This window comes from Sturnira hondurensis, unplaced genomic scaffold, assembly GCF_014824575.4.
Source record: "Sturnira hondurensis isolate 20B ecotype Veracruz unplaced genomic scaffold, ASM1482457v3 Scaffold0009719, whole genome shotgun sequence".
Taxonomy (NCBI): Eukaryota; Metazoa; Chordata; class Mammalia; order Chiroptera; family Phyllostomidae; genus Sturnira; species Sturnira hondurensis.
In genome coordinates, this window is record NW_028082350.1 from 16,657,582 (window position 1) to 16,675,029 (window position 17,448).

At 44.2% G+C, this 17,448-nt stretch overlaps 1 protein-coding gene across 4 annotated transcripts in view; it reads left to right on the forward strand.

Moving 5' to 3' along the window:
* The window catches only part of NBEA (neurobeachin), a 465,797-nt gene that overhangs the window by 102,209 nt on the left and 346,140 nt on the right, over window positions 1-17,448 (forward strand). For 3 of the 4 annotated variants that reach the window (XM_037057645.1, XM_037057647.1, XM_037057648.1), the window contains exons 23-28: window positions 1,461-1,675; window positions 3,797-3,950; window positions 9,491-9,499; window positions 11,747-11,927; window positions 12,854-12,984; window positions 14,390-14,497. In XM_037057645.1, coding sequence (XP_036913540.1) covers window positions 1,461-1,675; window positions 3,797-3,950; window positions 9,491-9,499; window positions 11,747-11,927; window positions 12,854-12,984; window positions 14,390-14,497 — 798 coding nt within the window. The remainder of the gene's footprint in view (window positions 1-1,460; window positions 1,676-3,796; window positions 3,951-9,490; window positions 9,500-11,746; window positions 11,928-12,853; window positions 12,985-14,389; window positions 14,498-17,448) is intronic. The other variant, XM_037057646.1, reaches the window with a different exon arrangement.

A 17,448-nucleotide genomic window follows, 5' to 3' on the forward strand; every position in this document is an offset into this window, starting at 1 on the left:
CCGACGTAAGAATGTTTTGTGGAATTGAGTTGTATGGTCGTACATAAAAAAGAGATCTAAAATACCTGAATTATATGCCTAGTTCTACCACATTTTGTCTGTAATCGTGCTCCACCTTTGAACTTTCTTAAACAAAACAACAGATTGCATTAGATTAAAGTGCGGCCCTGAAGGGTCTGCCCGTTTCTGCTATTTTATGGCTCTGTGACTCCATTTACACATTTTGTACTTAACATCTTCCCTCTGAATGTGTGGTTAGTTGTAACCTTTTAAGCCCCAGGCCCAACCCTGTTGTGTGGATGTAAACGAGAGGACTCTGGAGCCCCGAGTGAGCTGGTGGCAAGGGAACAGGGCCGGAGGGGGTGGCACTCACCGGGGCGGCCTGCCTAGAGCTGACCTCTGTGCACACAGGGCCAGGGGAGGGGCACAGCGGCAGGCCTGCGGAGTCCTCAGCAGTGAGGTTTCGCTCTGGGACCGTGGGCTGCTGGAGTGTAGGACCCAGAGGGGAAGGCTCTGAGGCCCAGGAGTGAGGGCACGTGAGGGCCTCGGCTTTAGCCTCACCTGGCTGAAGCTCCGAGTGGGCGTTGTTTTCTGATACAGGTCCGAGTTGTTGAGCTTTGAGTTTTAAGACTACTTCCTTATTTTCTAGGCTAAATAATTCCACTCTTACAATTTAAGAGTGAGTGGAAGAAAACTTCTACCCCTACTGATTGTTTTTTCTCCGGGTTTTCTGCTCACCTTTTAACGTCATCAAAAAGATTTAACGAGTCCTAGTGTAGAGGGTGAGCCGTATGTGTAAGCGGTGTCTTTGTGCCCTAAGGAGACTCCTGCATGGCGTAGCCTGTGTGTGGAAGGGTGTCCTGCAGTGATGGGGGTCGGGGCAGGAGTGCCGAACGAGGTGTGGCCTGGAAACAGGAACGTGCAGTGTGGAGCACGACCACTGGGCTTGTCTGGGTTCCACTTGGAGGCGTGGGCACTGTTCTGGCCTCCTGGATGTCCGGTGCATTTGTTTTTCTAGAGGGAAGTGTTATGAGGGAAACGGACTTCGAAGTTAACGTGCCTCTGTTCCAGTGCTATTTATTTTGATTGTGTTTTTAATCACAAGCTGTTGGCGGTGCATGTCCCTCTGCGTCACTTTGAGGACATGCTCGCTTTCCAAAGGGAGAAAGCGTGGTCCGTGTAAAGGCTCTAGGAACAGGGTCGAGGGGGCTGGTTTTCAGTGCGAAAGGTTTTCTGGCTTGGTCTCCGAAACTGCCAAGTAGCAGCACTCACAGCAGCTTCGCAGCTCAGGCTTCTGTTAGGGGGTCACCGGGTGCAGAGCACCTAGGGGCGGGCTGGCCTGCTTCAGTCACGTGTGACAGCGTCCCTCCCTCCCTCCCTCCCTCCCTTTTTGGTGGTTTTCATTTTGAAACGAGGAGTTTCTTGTGCAGTCTACAGATGCTCACCGTGTATTTCTCCAGGCTGTTCAGGGTCGGTCGGTTGCACCAGAGAGAGACCTCCGAGTGGATTTGGGGTTCCGGGGGATGCCGATGACGGAAGAGCAGCGGCGGCAGTTCAGCCCCGGCCCACGCACGACGATGTTCCGCATCCCCGAGTTCAAGTGGTCTCCCATGCACCAGCGGCTTCTCACCGACCTGCTGTTCGCGCTGGAGACGGATGTGCACGTGTGGAGGAGGTAGACGGGCTGCTCTCCTGTAGAGGGGGCGAAAATGGGCGTCTAAGTAACTGGCACCAGCCAATTCAGAAGTGAATTGTATCATTGAATAAATCTCACAAGTTAACTTTATTAAAGATAAACTGAATTTCTTACAGAAGCATAAATGTTTTTATAAAGGCTATAAGGCCTGGGCCTCATATCAAAAGGTTTCCAAGAATTTAGGCTTAAGACAAATAGAAAGCAGAATTTTGAAATCTTGCATTGCCTATTCTGTGTGAAATAGATTTAACAAAAAAAAATTAGTTTTGGTTCAAAGAAATTTTCACATTTTTAATCTTTTTAAATTTAATACCACATACTAAATACATTCTTGTTAATCTTGTAACATACATATACTATTAAAATTTAAACTTATGATGTCTATTTTTAGAGATTATATCACTTAGGTTAGTGGGTATCAGATAGACTCATTGGAAGAAAACCAAGTCTACGTAAATTAAATCATTTCCTTGCTTCATGTTTAATTTTCTAATGGTGGATACACAACCGGTTAGTTACGAGGAAATCGTTTGCCTGTACGGTAAGCACCTAAGTTAGGAGGTCCACGGCTCTCTGCAACAGCGTCCGCCACGTCCACGAGAACCGGCGGCGCACGGTCTCGGGACTCACATGGCTTCTTTGCCTCTCGGGATTCTGCTTCTAAGGGTCAGGGTGGCTTTAGCAGGTCCCAGCCTGGATCAGCGCAGGACTCTTGCTGAACTGGAGGACAGGGCTTCTTCCCCTCCTCTTCTTTCCTTCTCTTTCTGTCCCCCCTGCCCCCGCTCTCTCTCTCTTCCTCCTCCCCTCTTCACTCTTTTTTGTTTCTTTTCTGTTTTGTTTCAATACAAATTCCTCAGGAAACACCCCCCTTACACTTCACGTGCCAGCAGGAGCTTGTGCTCTTCTGTAAGTCAGTCACCAGCAGAAGGGGATGGGGTTACAGTGACCAGTCTACGCGGAGCAGCTCTGGACAGTAACCTATCAGCGGGGGCGAGGCCAGCCTTCCCTGTACCTGCTCTAGTTCAGCATCAGCACGGAACTGCAGTTGTGCCGGTCGGGAGGTGGTCCAGGCCTGCCCGGGGTTCTCACCTCTGGGGCTGCTCCGTCACTGCGTCCTCCGTCCGCTCGCGGGCAGAGACCCAGGTCTTTCCGTTCCCAGTGTGAGAAGGCTGCGTTGCCTGGGGACAGCACACGAGGAGCCTGGAGCGCTGCGACACGTCGCTGTTAACGTGCCTGTCGGCGTGTGGGTCTCCTGAGTTGCAATGTCGGCAGCTGCCCTATGAGGCGTCTCAGTCTCCTTCCCTTTAATTACCACGTGTCTTCGTTTCCTTTTAAGGACTCTCATAATGTTTCCAAATATCCAATTTTAGTTAATGTGCTTTTTTAAAGGTGGCACTTCATATTAGAAATCTAAGATATCATACAAAATATTTTAAAGTTACAAAAAGTTGAGAATCATTGACCTAAATTTGATCATGGAATAGTTTCTCCCCCCCATTAGAAAATAGTTTCTGTTCTTGACTGACACCAGACTAAAGCAGTGCGTTTCTCTGAGCGTCTCCATGGCATGCTTTGCGTTGGGACGCTGCACTGCAAACCTTTGAGGTCTTTCCTCTTTTTTATCCAAGAAGTCCTTGGAGTTTTCCTGATTCGTTAGCACTCGCCTGTCACGTCCCTTCGGCGACGAGCAGTGGAGAAGCTCAGTGGGGCTGGACAGGCACAGTGCTACAGAGGGGTGAAGTGTCTGTTACCCCGCCAGCTCTGCTTTGGCACAGAACGAGTAGCTCTGCGCGACAAACGTTTCAGTCAAACTCGTGGACTTAGTCACACGTCTTCGAATCAGGCTACCGCACTGTACTTCTTAAAGAGAAACAAAATCCTGGGTTGACACGCATAGACACACAACGACTGTGTAGAGGCGAATGCTGCACTTTCAGTAATATAGTATCTCAATCATAAAGTACACTGTTTCCAACAGCTCCTTAAATTTGCCTAGGTCTTCATTGTTTGTCACTTAAAAATATTACAAACGTCTGTCTAAATTATTTCTTATTTTTAAGCCGAGGAAGTGTTCATTTGTATTTTTCCCTGCTGTTTCAGCCATTCCACGAAGTCTGTAATGGATTTCGTCAACAGCAATGAGAACATCATTTTTGTCCATAACACCATTCACCTCATTTCCCAAATGGTGGACAACATCATCATTGCTTGTGGAGGAATCCTGCCTTTGCTCTCCGCGGCCACGTCTCCCACTGTAAGTGCTCGGACGCCACCTAGTGGGCATGTTGTGTGATTGCGCAGCAGAGCCCAGCTGGCTGAGGGGACCCCTTCAGTGGCAGGTCTACAAGGCCTGGGTCGCAGGGGCGGGGTCCCAGAACTTTGACTCTGTCGGGGGTGTGCTTTCACAAAGCTGTTCATCCAAGGGGCTTTAGTCATATAAAGCTATATTTATAAACACAAATTTATGTAAATTTGGCAGTGCTAGGTTCCACTGTGTTTATTTACAGAAATATTTCTCTGATAATTCCAATGTGTACTTCTTTTTTTTTAATAAATATTTTTCTCTTTATTTTATTTATTTATCTTTAGAGGGGAAGGGAAGGAAAAAGGGAGAGAAATATCAATGTGTGGTTGCCTCTCGTGCATCCCCTGCTGGGAACTGGCCTGCAACCCAGGCACATGCCCCGACTGGGAATCGAACTGCAGTGTAGTTGTTCAGTTCGCAGGCCCACACTTAGTCCACTGAGCTACACCAGCCAGGGCCGATGTGTACTTCTTAGAAAAGGTCATAGTTGTAAATGACTTTATTTACAACTGTATTTTCTGTATTTTCTGTATATTGTTTTCTCCTTTCAAATGCATTATGAGAAACTGTTAAAGTCCCCGTTTTGTGAATCTTAGAGCTCTGAACACAAGTATATGGTTATTGTATAGTAATTAGAGTCATAAATATAAATTTAGGAAATATCGTCATTATATATGCAGTTTCATATGATTTACTTGAAATACTGTTTCTAAACTTGCTATTTTAAATGTCATCTAGGAGTTTAAGCAGTCCTAGTCTCTGAAATTTGATCTGAAAACCAGCAATTTTGCTTTCAAAAGAGAACCAAATCAATTCTAGGAGCATTTCTTATTTAAAACTTAGGCACTTTTATAGAAAAGCACAAAATATATCATTTTATGCTATCCTAAAAATTTCACAATTAATAAAAACTTCAAAACTTTATGTCACTCAAATGGTATTTAATAGCATTTTTATCTGATTTTATTTACTGGTTCAATATTTATTTTAAAAAGACACATCTTTGTCTTCCGTACAACATTGAAATGTATTAATAGAATAAAGTTCAAAGGCATTTAATGTTAATTACATGTCATTTAAAGTATAGTAGGTTAATGCTAACTTTACATTTTAGTTCTTGCTTTAAACAACACCTCTGATTCCTACCCAAACATGCGATCCACAGCTGGCTGCCGAGCTGGGACAGAAGAGTGCACTGTGCTGCTGCTCTTACCTGCTCGCCAGCTTTCGTACCGGAAGCTCGTCTGTAAGCCCCCAGATACATGTTTTTCCAGGGAGAAACCTGTCTTGTTAATACGTGTTTTACTTGGTGAGGCAGTAAATTTATCTCGGGCTTCATTTCATCATTAACAAGCTTTTTCTACATGACTCTTTTTCTCACTTCGCTTTTGTCACTGCAACCACTCCTAGGACAGCTTTGAAACTTAAGCCTTAGCAGCAGCAGATTGTGTTCTCCAGACCCTTCCTTCCTCGTGCAGGCACTCGGACTTCAGTTTCATCTGTGGATCGATTCAGGGGTTTGTTATAGAGACAAGCAGGGTGTGCAGCTGGGCCGGTGCTTAGGGCTGGGGCGGAGTCCCATCACGGAGGAGTGGAGGCAGGAGAAGAACGGCCGTTGGGTGTGATTTTAGAACTGCAGTCTGATGCGGAGGCGGGGGAGGATCTGTCTGCTGTGTTTCTCTGTGCATTGGACACGGAGTGAGTGAGTGCTTTCTCCCTGGCACTTCTCACCACGTACATTTTGTTTTATATCTCACACCAGTCAGTGATCATTTGTTAAGAAATTTTTAAGTTTGTATTAAATTTCCCATTAACTATATTGTTTTAAAATTTCTTCAGAAAAAATTGACTTTCTATAAAAGTAGTAGGTAATAAGTTTGCATAGATTTCAGATATTCATATTACTAAATAGTCTTCCAAATTTTAAAGCTAAAAGATTTCTATAGAGATAGAGAACATATTATATTAATAAAGTGTGTTATCAATAAACATTATGATGTATGTATTATCACCCAAATTTCCTTATTTTTATTTTGTGAGGAAAGTACAGTAAAGATACTGATATTTCGAGGTTTGATTTCCAAACTTAACTGTCTGTGTAGTCTGAGCAGTATATTTTAGAATTCGAAATTACTTCTTGCCTAGACTGTTTTGAAAAGACTTGAGAATTCATTCAGCTGTAGAAACTTTTCTTCTTCGTCTCTCTCTCTCCGTATGTTTGTTACTTTGGCCCACTGCGGGCCGGGGCCGGGGCTGGGGCCGGGGCCAGGGCCGGGGCCGGGGCCGGGGCCGGGGCGTCCCGCTTGGCTCATTCGCTGTCCTCTGAATACACTGCCCTGAGAGCAGCGGCCCTGACTGTCCTCCCTCTCGGCCCGGCGGCCCCGGCAGTGGGGCCGCGTGCTGAGTTTATTTCCTGTCCCCTGGCTGTGTAACGCTCTTGCGAAAATGGTAATGTGGTTACATGAACGCGTTAGGAAGAGGGAGGCAGAAAAAAGGAAAAGTCAAATGGAAGGGGTGGAGCTTTTTGACTTAGATTTAAAATGTAAAAAGCCAAGAGAGAATTGGAAGTAATAAGTGAAAAAGCAGTGATGGCACCGGAGACCAAAGGGAAGCAGCGAGCGTCACGGAGACGCAGGTGAGTTGGGAACCGAGATGCAGAAAGAGGACGAGAGATGTTGGAAACGAGTCTCTGGGCGTCTCTTAGTTTTGTTCCCGTTTGTGGGGTGTTTCAGAGGAGTCGTGCGTGGTCTGCGGACAGGCATTTAGTGAACACGGGTGTGGAGTGCCGGTGCGGCGGAGGTTGGCGAGCTCCTTCTGGGCGGATCAGGTGGCAGGTGTGTCCAGCTGGGCGGGCCGGCCGGTCTCTGCCCCGTTCACTCCACTCGGCTGCTGTGGCGCAGGAGCAGCCCTGCAGGGGGCGGTGCGTGTGTCTCAGTAGAGCTGCACTTACAACCCAGCCAGCGGGGCGGCTGGGACTCGTGGCTCATCGTTTGCTCTTCAAGTAAATACAAATGTCATAGTGTAATGTCTTAGTGTAAAAACTTCGTTACTTTGTACTGGCCATTGTAAATTCCATAGTTAGAACTTAAGATAAATTCATGCTCTTCTATAAAATAAGAACTTGATTTTGACTTAGTGGACATTTGTTAAAATTTACTTTATTAAGAAACTTGACTGGATATTGCAGTCACTGTGTTCTAGGAGATATGTAACTTTTCCCACGTGTCATACTATTTTTTTTAGCATTGATGTGTCTGATGTTGAAATTGCATTTAATTTTTAGAGAGTAAGCCGAATGCTAACTATTCTGTGTAGTTACCCACGTAAAAAACATGCATCAAAGCTCAGCACAGGAACACGCCTGCCATCTCTCCGCGTAAGTGTGCGTCTCCGATAATTTACTTCTCATCGTCGGAAACAGACTTCTTCCCATTGCCAGTGAAATTCACACATGGCCTTTGTGAAGTTACGATTTGCTGTAAGGTATATGGGCTTTAGTATAAGACAGATCTTACGTTTTCACCGGAGTTCTGCCACTTACTGGACACGTGACCTCAGCCTCAGCTTCCTCATCTGTTAAGAGGAGGTGACCCTGCAGATCCCGCAGGGCGTCTGATGAACACGGTTTGCTTTACAGGTAGTGAAATCCTCAGACAGACGAGGCCTTCTCGACTGTTCTTTCCCTTAGTCCCTTTGGGATCGATGCGTTCAGAGTGGCATGATGATGGGATAACCTTCCCATCATATAATAAGCCTGTCTGCACCGAATTCTGAGGTTTGAAATAAGGTATTTGAGGTAAATGTAGGTATCATCGGTTTTGAAATGCTGAGATCTTTCTGCCGGCTCTTTCTGGGGTTGCATAGCATCAGCCTATTCCCCGCCCGGGGCCGTCTGGGAACACAGTGGCCCACCCCGGGGTGAGGTCTCTGCTCCGCTGCTGCAGCCCGTGGCAGACCCCTGCGCTCCTCGGTCAGACCCATCTTACCTGGAAGGAAATGTCTTAGTGAAGACCGGGGGAAAGAGAAAATAATTAGACGACGTTTATATATCACAGTGAGCACCTCGAGCCTAACATTCCCCGAAGAATAGGACTTGATTGGAGTTTCAGTTTTGCCTGTGCTATTTAAAATCACATGAAGCATAGAAAATGAGTTACGGAAATAGTGTTGAGTCTCTAAGTGAGACCCGTGAGTTTAACTCAGGGGGAATGTAGACCCCTTAGGATGTGTTCTTTGTGTTGAGGAAGGAGCGTTATTTTTGTTGTTGCTGTGGACTTTCTGGAGAGGGTCCTCCCGTCCTCTCGCCATTGCGCTGGCGCAGGTGGGGAGAGGAGGGGAGACTCGGACTGAAGCGGGGGGCGCCGGTCGGCTGCAAGTTGCCGGGTCACTTCCTGACCTCAGGTTGGCTGTTTCGGTGGGCCGTCCGGAACACTGGGATGCTCGGAATTTAATTCATTGTCCGTAGTTTCATTTTCTCAAATGTTACAGGAAAATAATAGAGACTGGTATTTCTGGCTCCCCTAATAGTTTTGCAGTCATAAGAAAGAACAACTTTTTCTATTAAAAAGTTATGACAAGGTCTTCATTTTAATTTGTGTTTTCTTACTACATGCTTAGTTACTAGACTTGGAAATATTATTAATTTCTTTGTTTTATCTCATGACACTAATTATACTTTCGAGTTCCCAGGAAGCTTTCTTGCGTTTTTCTTCACAGGGCATCATGCATGTAACTTGGAAGCTCATGCTAATACACACTTGGTTTCAAAAACCAGAGAATACGGGTAGTTGGTGATTTTATTGCAAACCTTATTTTATCCAAATTTTTGAATATGTTGAATGTAATTCTTGTAAGAGTCTGAAACTGAGTAAAATGTCCACGTGATTAGGCAAGTTTCTATGCAGACCTCAGTTGGTGTGTCAGTAGGTTATTTCCCAGCCAGGGAACGTGGTCTTCAGCGTAAGTCACTCAAACATTTTACTCTTTAACGGACTCCTGGGAGTTTTCTTCCATGGGATGGGCTCCCAAGTAAAACATGGTTCCTTAAAGAAAATTTTAGAAGTTTGGTATAGTTTATTTTCCTAAGTCATTTCTGCCTAAACCAGTACAAGGCTTTGACTGAAACATTGTATTAGTGTCTCTATTCAATGTGCCCTTAGTCATCTGCTAGGAAAAGACACTTACTTGGCAAATCAGAACACACATAACTTCTAATACATGAACTATATCAGTGTGAGTGTTCTTTGGGCAGAGTTATTCTAATGAAGACAAGAAATGGAAGTCTAAATATTTGATATTTAATCTTAACCATTGTAATGTATAAAGTGAATACCTCTTCTGAGAATTTTTGCTTTCAGTAAAATAATCAAATATAATTTTAAGTATATTATTTTGTGTTTCAATTTTACATTGCATTTTTATTTAATTTTAATAATTTCTTTTCTTCTACTTTTTTGGTCTGTTGTCTGTTTTGTCTAATGCATGTCCAGGGTTCTAAGGTTAGTATAACTTCATTAATTTTCAGGGTTTTATTTTTAAATCTTATTTTTACTTATTTATAAAATTTTTGACTTGGTTATATTTTGTGTTTTCATACCATCTTTAACATTAGGCATGTCTTAGTTATATTTTAAAAGGTTCATTTAAATGATCATTGCTTTTAGTTCATTGATAAACTACTGTTATCCACAGTAATCTTTGAAGTATTGTAACATAATGAAAACAGCAATATTTCAGTCATATGTACAATCAGATGTTAGCTGGTTCCAATGAAAGAAAATTGGATGAAATATGTTATTTTAAGATTGGGAATAATGATATGTGAATGCTCTTTATTTTTAAGCCTGTTATGTTTATATAACATTCCATCAAAATTATATATTACTTTTATATATAATGTAGTAAGATCTCTTTTAGGTTATGGTTTGTGTTAAGAATGCTTTTTAAAATATTTTTTGTTCAGTCAGTGATAACAGTTTGACAAATTACATGGACAACTAATAATTCTGTTTATAATTTCTGTATATAATTCACTCATTTAAGTATTAAAGCATATTTTGAAGGTTACATCTTGTAGATCCCAAGATGCAAAGACTATTCACAAAGTGAGTTAGAGTTCTAATAATTTCAGGATTCAGAATGACAAAGAATTTATTTGAGAACATATCTGTGGATATCCTAATATTCTAAATTCTTCAAAAATTACTCAGAATATTTAGTAGGTCTAAACAATGACCAGATCTTCCATTCTATTATAAAAACTTACATTGATAATTATGATTAAAAGTGATTTTATATAAAATGAGTTTCTTTGCTTTTCATTATAATCTATTGTGTTGTGGTCACAGATTTTGATTGATGCTCTGAAATGATATTGTATATCAATGATGTGCTAGGAGAAATGAGTCTACATTTTGAAAATATTAGTAATGAAATAATCATTTCTTTAGGCCATAAATACTGCATTGGCATAATATAAACCACCATTGAAAACAAAGCTTTGAATATTTTCAAACTCATTTTAGAAAGACTTTGCCGCCAATTGGATGTGAGATGGGAGGAAGGCAGGGTGTTCACTCTCCACACAGATTGAAGCCCCTTCTGACCCTGTCCCGTGCACAGGGGGCGCCGAAGTTGCCTTTAAAGGACAGCCTTGCTTTCTGTTGACTTTGTCGTGTCCACGTGAGAGGCACATGTTGCAGTGGAAAGTGGGCACGCAATGTCAGAACGACGCGTGAAATTGCAGCCGAGACCTGGCATATATGCTTGCCTTGTAATTTAATTTATTGTTTGAAGAACTAACGCCAATCAATATGGCTAGCAGGCCTTTTTTTAGAAGTTGAAACAACAAGCAGTATTTTTTGTTTTTAAGCATTCTTTACATTACTCTGCTCTTTGACACAGTGAAAAGATGAGACCTAGTCATAGTGAACCAAAATAATGAAAATGTTAAGTAATTAACAATGAAAGTACAAAAAGAAATATGGCTATTGCTTATAACATCCAGTTTTGCATCTTAAGAAACAGAACACTTTGTAACTTTCCCCTTGAAAGCAGGAAATTGTGTTACCACAATGTTTTTGTGAAAGTGGGCTGCACCCAGCTGGGTTTCTGCTGATTGTAATTTTTGCCAGTGCTCATAGCTGTGGGAGAAAAATGCTCTGTCTCATTATTTTTATCTTAGGTTTTAACTGTACTTTTGAGCTCTCTAGTGGTTTTAGTTTATTCTGAAAAGGGTAAGGAACTGTTACGCACTCTCACTTGACATTCGTCCCATTTCGATGCCATTGAAAGGTGTTGCACTATCTCCCGTTACTCATCACACATTTATGGAAAAGAAAAACTGACATGTAGTTCTTTATAAACAAGGGCTAGGCATTTAGTCAAGAAGTATAAGTTTTCTGTTTCTTAACTCATAAAACACATAAAGCTAGTAGAAATATATATGTGCTATTATTTCTAAGTATTTTTGCAAAATGATCAGTTTGGAATGTAGTTTTTACAAGTAATGGCATTGAAATCTAACATTGATTTTAAAAATAGATTTTTTTCTTTATTCAACGATAATTTATAGGAAGACTAATCCAGTTTGGTACCGAGCTCTTACGATATATTAAGTTGGTTGATACTTTATAATTTATGTGTTTCCGAAGTACACCGATTGCACTGTACTCTTCCCGTGTGTTGCACGCGTGCGTGTACTGCACTTCCCAGTTGTGAGTCAGCCTTCAACCTTCTCTTTAAAGACCGAGTTGGAGAACATTGAAGTGACACAAGGCATGTCGGCGGAGACGGCGGTGACCTTCCTCAGCCGGCTGATGGCCATGGTGGACGTGCTGGTCTTCGCCAGCTCTCTGAATTTCAGCGAGATCGAGGCCGAGAAGAACATGTCATCGGGAGGCCTGATGCGCCAGTGCCTGCGGCTCGGTGAGTCTGCGCCTGCGCCTGCGGGAGCTGCCGCGGCGGCTTCGCTTTCTGTCCCCTGGGGCCCCGGTGAGGACCGCGTGGTGGAGAGGTGGATCCGGTGACCCACGGGAAAGCACACTGTCTCTGCGCGAGCCGTCCGTAGAGTTGGTCATCTCAAGTGGACTGTAGTTGGAAGTAGAAGTAAATGTATTTTGAACCGTTTAAAAATCAGTAGGACTGCAACACTTCTTATTGAAGTGACTGTGGTGGAAACCCTTTGCTACCTCATTTTGGGTGAGCTAGCACAGTCGGCAGGTTCCTGGGCCCACGCACACATCCCAGCCCTGAGCACCAGTTCTGTGCGCGCAGCGCCCCGCCCTGCCGCTCCAAGTAGCCGGTGTCCGTCCGTCGTCCGTCTGCGTGGCGGAGGAGCCGGGACTCAGACCCGGGGGCCTGCTGCTGCCGTGGGCTGCTGCGCCTCTCAGCTGCGGCACGTGAGGAGCAGGCTCTGCCTGATGGAGGCACGGGCCCTCCGCCGTGGGGGAGGGAGGCTGCTGGCGGGTCAGCGTGTGGGGAGGGGTGTCACTCCTCCAGAGAAGGGGTCAGATCCACTGTGTTCTTACACATGTCCTTGACTCACGAAACTCAGTTTTGAGTGATGCGGGGATAGACCGTGGAGGAATGTATTGGGAGCTTCAAAGGCCTGGGCAATATTCTGTTTCTTTAGCTCATTAAAACAAAGGGGGCATTTTGTTTTAATTTTTAACTTCACGTATGTTTTCTGTGTACTTGTTACTCTGTTGCATCACTATAAAATATTTGTTGATCTAGTTGACTTTTAAGATAATAGTGGGATGACGGAAAGAAAGACAAAAAGAACCTAGCAGCCTTTTCACCTTGTCGGAGACCACAGTTCACATGAATGATGAGCTTGTGCTTTCGGGCAGTCTGCTGTGTCGCCGTGAGGACCTGTCTAGAGTGTCGGCAGAGACAGCGGGACCGCGGGGGCAAGTCGGCCCACGGGGGCAGCAAGCCTGCGGACTCTGCCCAAGGGGGCCCCGCCGCAGCCACAGCCAAGGTGAGTCAGTGCTGGCCCCGTGGCGGAGGGTTTGCTGGAAGCTGGTTTGCGTTGGTGGGCACAAAGCTCCTGGCGCTGCCTGATCAGAGACCGAGGGCACGGGGGTCAGATGGCCCCAGTCACCAGGGCTGGCTTCTCCCCTTCACAGTTGCGTTGCCAGGGCTACTCAGCCTCTCCAAGACTTGAGGTTTTGGTTCTTAAATGGAGATACTAATAACTTCTACTTCGTAGGGTTCTTAACACATAGATAAGGAGGGACGGTACAGGCGTTTTTGATTAAAAAATCTTCATGAGACTCACATTATGGGTATAGAAACACTTTATACAGTCGTATAATTTTCATTATAAAATGGTATAATTTTTTGTTTATGCTATGAAGTTTGTACTTCTCATTTATGCTGTCAGTGTCTCATTTTCTTCAATTACCCTGGGATAAATATTGCTAACCACTTCAAATAATCGCACTGAGGTTTGTAGGGTGTTTGGAATTTCAGTGGAAACCAGGTGACTGTCAGCCTCCAAACACCGGCTGTCTCTGCCGTCCTGGGCCACCCTGCAGCCCAGCACCTCCCTCAAGGCGGGAAGACCGTCGCTGCGGTCGGAAGAGGGTTCGGGGCTGGCTTGTTCTTGGTCAGAGCAGCAGCGAGTCACGCTCTCAGCGGGAACCACGTTCTGCACAGTCCTGTGTGTGTGCACACAGAACTCCAGCTGGGCTCCTGCAGCTCTGAGCGCACTGTGTCCGCACAGTTCCTAACATGTTCTGTAAGTGAAGGAGTACTAGATTCAGTTTCAGGAAACTTGACTCTGTTACTAGTTTGCTCTGTCACACAGTACATAAAATTGGCCAAAGTTTTGTCTCTTCGAGTATATGAAGATTTTTGATGGTAATGATCTTTAAAGTCTTTCGGCTTTAATATTAAGGTTATGTTTGAATTTTTTTAAGTTTACCTTTTCTAACTTTTTGTAGCTCATGAAATACTTGTACACAGAATTTCATATAACAATGTAAAGTAACCATCTCATATTACGAAAGCATGATGGCTAAATGGAACCCGGTGACTCGGAGAGATGTATTAACTAGCGGCGGGGAAAGTGAGGCTCAGCAAACCTCAGCGATAAGCCCGGTCACGTAGCTGTGGTCAGAGCCCGTTGTCCGAAGCCCAGGCTCCGTCCTTTTTCTACCACAGTCTTCACCGCTTTTCTGAGTCTGTGTCAATGACTCTGATGATGAGGAACAGGGACACGAGTAACAAATTGACAAGAGCATAGAAGAGCTTTACTGTTATCTGGGGATGAGGCGGCAGGGAAAGTGGACAATTAAATGCCTAAATTAGGAGCATTAGAAATTATAGCACTGTATAAGTTTCTGCATTATGCTATTTTTTTTTACAATTCTATTTTTCAGACTCCTTTAGAAAATGTTCCAGGCAACCTTTCCCCCATCAAGGACCCCGACCGGCTCCTTCAGGACGTTGACATCAATCGCCTCCGTGCCGTTGTCTTCCGGGACGTGGTAGGTGGCGTGACTTCCCAGGAAGGACCTTCCGATGCTGTTTCTGTGAAATCATTTGAATTTTGTAAGGAAGCTGGTCAGGAAAACTGAAGGTCCCGGAGTCGGGAACTGTGGAGTTTATAATGTAGTTCTGTTTATGGAACGTTCGAGCCCCAGCTTTCAGAATTGAGCAGAATTGCAATTCCATTTCATCCCGCATCAACTGTTCCTCTCTCTTAGTTCCCTTGCTGCGGATGTGGTTACTGAACGGTTTGTTACCATGATTGTTCCTCCTGTTATGGGTAACAGGGATTGATTCATTATGGTATTACTGATGGCTGCTTTTAGGGGGTGCAGTTGCTTTTGAAAGAAGAATCTGCATTTAAAAAATGCAGGTGCCTTTGGGAAGTCGAGTCAGAAGGGGAGCGTAATAAGGCTGAAGTGAGAGACAGCCCAAGGAGACAGTCTCACAGAGAGAGCCCCTGGGTCTCGGAGGACGCGGTCGGGGCGGGGCGGGGGCAGCCCTGCGGAGCAGGTGCAGCGCATGCAGCGCTCCTTACAGTCGTTATCACTGGTCAGCCACTTGCAACTCTGTTTTTCTTTTTATTGAAATTACTTACAGCTGCAGTTTTCATTCAGTATTATTTGTATTACTTTCAGGTACACAGCATTATTTTAGTTAATGATTTATGAAACAGAGAAGAAAGTTTGTTTTGAATTTACACGTGATTAATTGGATGGAGTACTTTGTACTTTAGAAAGTGGTTAAAATGTATTTAAGTCATACAGCATCGTACCACATGGTACAATATACAGTAGAGAAATCATCACTTTAGTGTGTAGCAGTTCTTACAAGTCACTAGGAGAATTATAAACATACCAAGACAAAAACAGGTAGTGGACATAAAATGTGAGAGAGGAGGTAATACAAAAATTCAGTATTACGAGTAATCAAAAAATGCAAATTAACAACAAAAGTCAGATAATTTTACTATCAAACACACGACAGTGCAAAATGAATCATGCTAGCGTTGCCGGGGCTCACTGAGTGGGCTCCGTCCTGCAGCGCCGGGGACTTGCACGCAGCAGGTCAGCCCCTGGGAAGAGCGCCCACGGAGGGCACTCAGCGGACAGTGGCGCCCTGCGGACCGTGGCGTCCTGCGGACCGTGGCGCCCTGCGGCCTTGCCGTGCTTCTCAGGAGGAGCTCGGAACCTCCCGTGCTCATCGGCCGTTCCTGCAGGCCGCTCGGCACCTGGCACTCGGCACCACTCGGCACGTGGCGCATACGCCACGGGAGTTTCAGTCCGACGAGGTCCAGTGTGTCCATTCAGGAGGCAGCTGTGCAGCTGTTAGAATTGGATTCTTAGAGGAGTTCGGGGACGTGGAAAAACACTCCCGATACACATTAAGGGAAAGCAGCAGTGTGCTGCGGTGCTTTTATTTCAAAGGTGTTACATCTGTGTGCTGCATGTGTGTGCACACACATCTCAACTTAAAAAATACCAGCATAACCAGTGATGGTCTTTAGGCTAACAGTTTTTATTTGACACTTACTTAATTCTTTTATACTTTGTTGTGCTTTCAAGGTTTCTGTAGTAAACTCATACTGCTTTGTAATTAATAAATGATTAAGGAATTTTTTTAAAATAGAGAAAACACGATAGTATAAAAACTGTGATGCAAGAATTTCACCATTATCTGATTTGTAATCTAGACTTGGGAAAAGTCACTTACTGACAATGTAACCATTTAGAAATAGAAATTATTCCTCCTGAAAAAAGATTTTGTGGAAGGAATGTTTCTTAAAATGAGGGGTGATTAAAACATGGGGCATATCTTTATATCCAAGAGCACCATCAGACCCAGTGGGCGTGGCATTGTGTTTAAATGTCTTCTGCATAGGTTTATTGCAGGAGAGTGGGGTGATTCTGCTAACAGTTGCCGACATTCCTTAAACCTGGTAGGTTCTAAGCAGTGGCGCTTCACCCTCTCCAGGAGGCGGCGTGTCTGGCGGCCCTGTGGGCACTTGGTGGAACCTGGGGGCAGCGCGGCTGTGCCCCCGAGCTGCCGTGAATGACAGACACCTCCGTCTGTCTTCGGCTCCTGGCGGGGGCGGAGGGTCGCTGAGGGTCCCACAGAATCCCAGGGATGATCCACCTAGAACGTTCTCTACAGTGATGGAAAACATAACTGTATTTCTTAGGTTCTGAGACACACTTTTTCTCACTTTTCAGTAATCTCTGAAATTTGAAAATGTTTTACAAATGATGAGTCTTAGAGTTAATTGTAGATATTATGCTAAGAATTCAACTTGTAAAGTTTTTTGAATCAATAGTCATTTTTAGGTGCCTTCATTTAAAAAACAAATTACATAAAAATAGGTTTTCAAGGAAAAGTATATGCAATACACACACCCCATGTATATATATGGGTATAGAGCAGATGACTAAGTGATAGAAGATAACCTTGGGGCCAGAAGACTTTCTTCACCAGTTGTTTTGCTTTGTAGGTGTGTAAATTTTTTAGTGAGGCCGCACATGCACACACGCACACTCTTAACCAGAGGCTAAGGATCTTCACGTTTCCGAGGGTTTCTGGGTGGTGTTGGCCCTGAGAGGAAGTGAGTGCTGGTCTTCATGTCAGGAGGACAACTGGGTACGGGGTCCAAGGATGAGTTTCTTTCCTGTTCGTGTTTGTTTTCTGTGGTGAGGACGTTGCTAATCTAGTCCCATGAACTGTTAAGTCCAAGTGCAAGGTTTGTGTGACAAAATTTGCGATGTGGTAGAAACATATAGCTTAAAAAAAGAAAATTCTGTTTTAGTGTTCCCCAGTAAGCTGAAAATGAACGCAAACTTATTATCCTAAGTTGCCTGTGTCCAAAAGTATACAAACTATGCTAATCTTAATCCTTAGAAATTGAAATGGAAGCTTCCCAACGCTGTGGTTGGAGCATCACAACTTCTCCAGGATT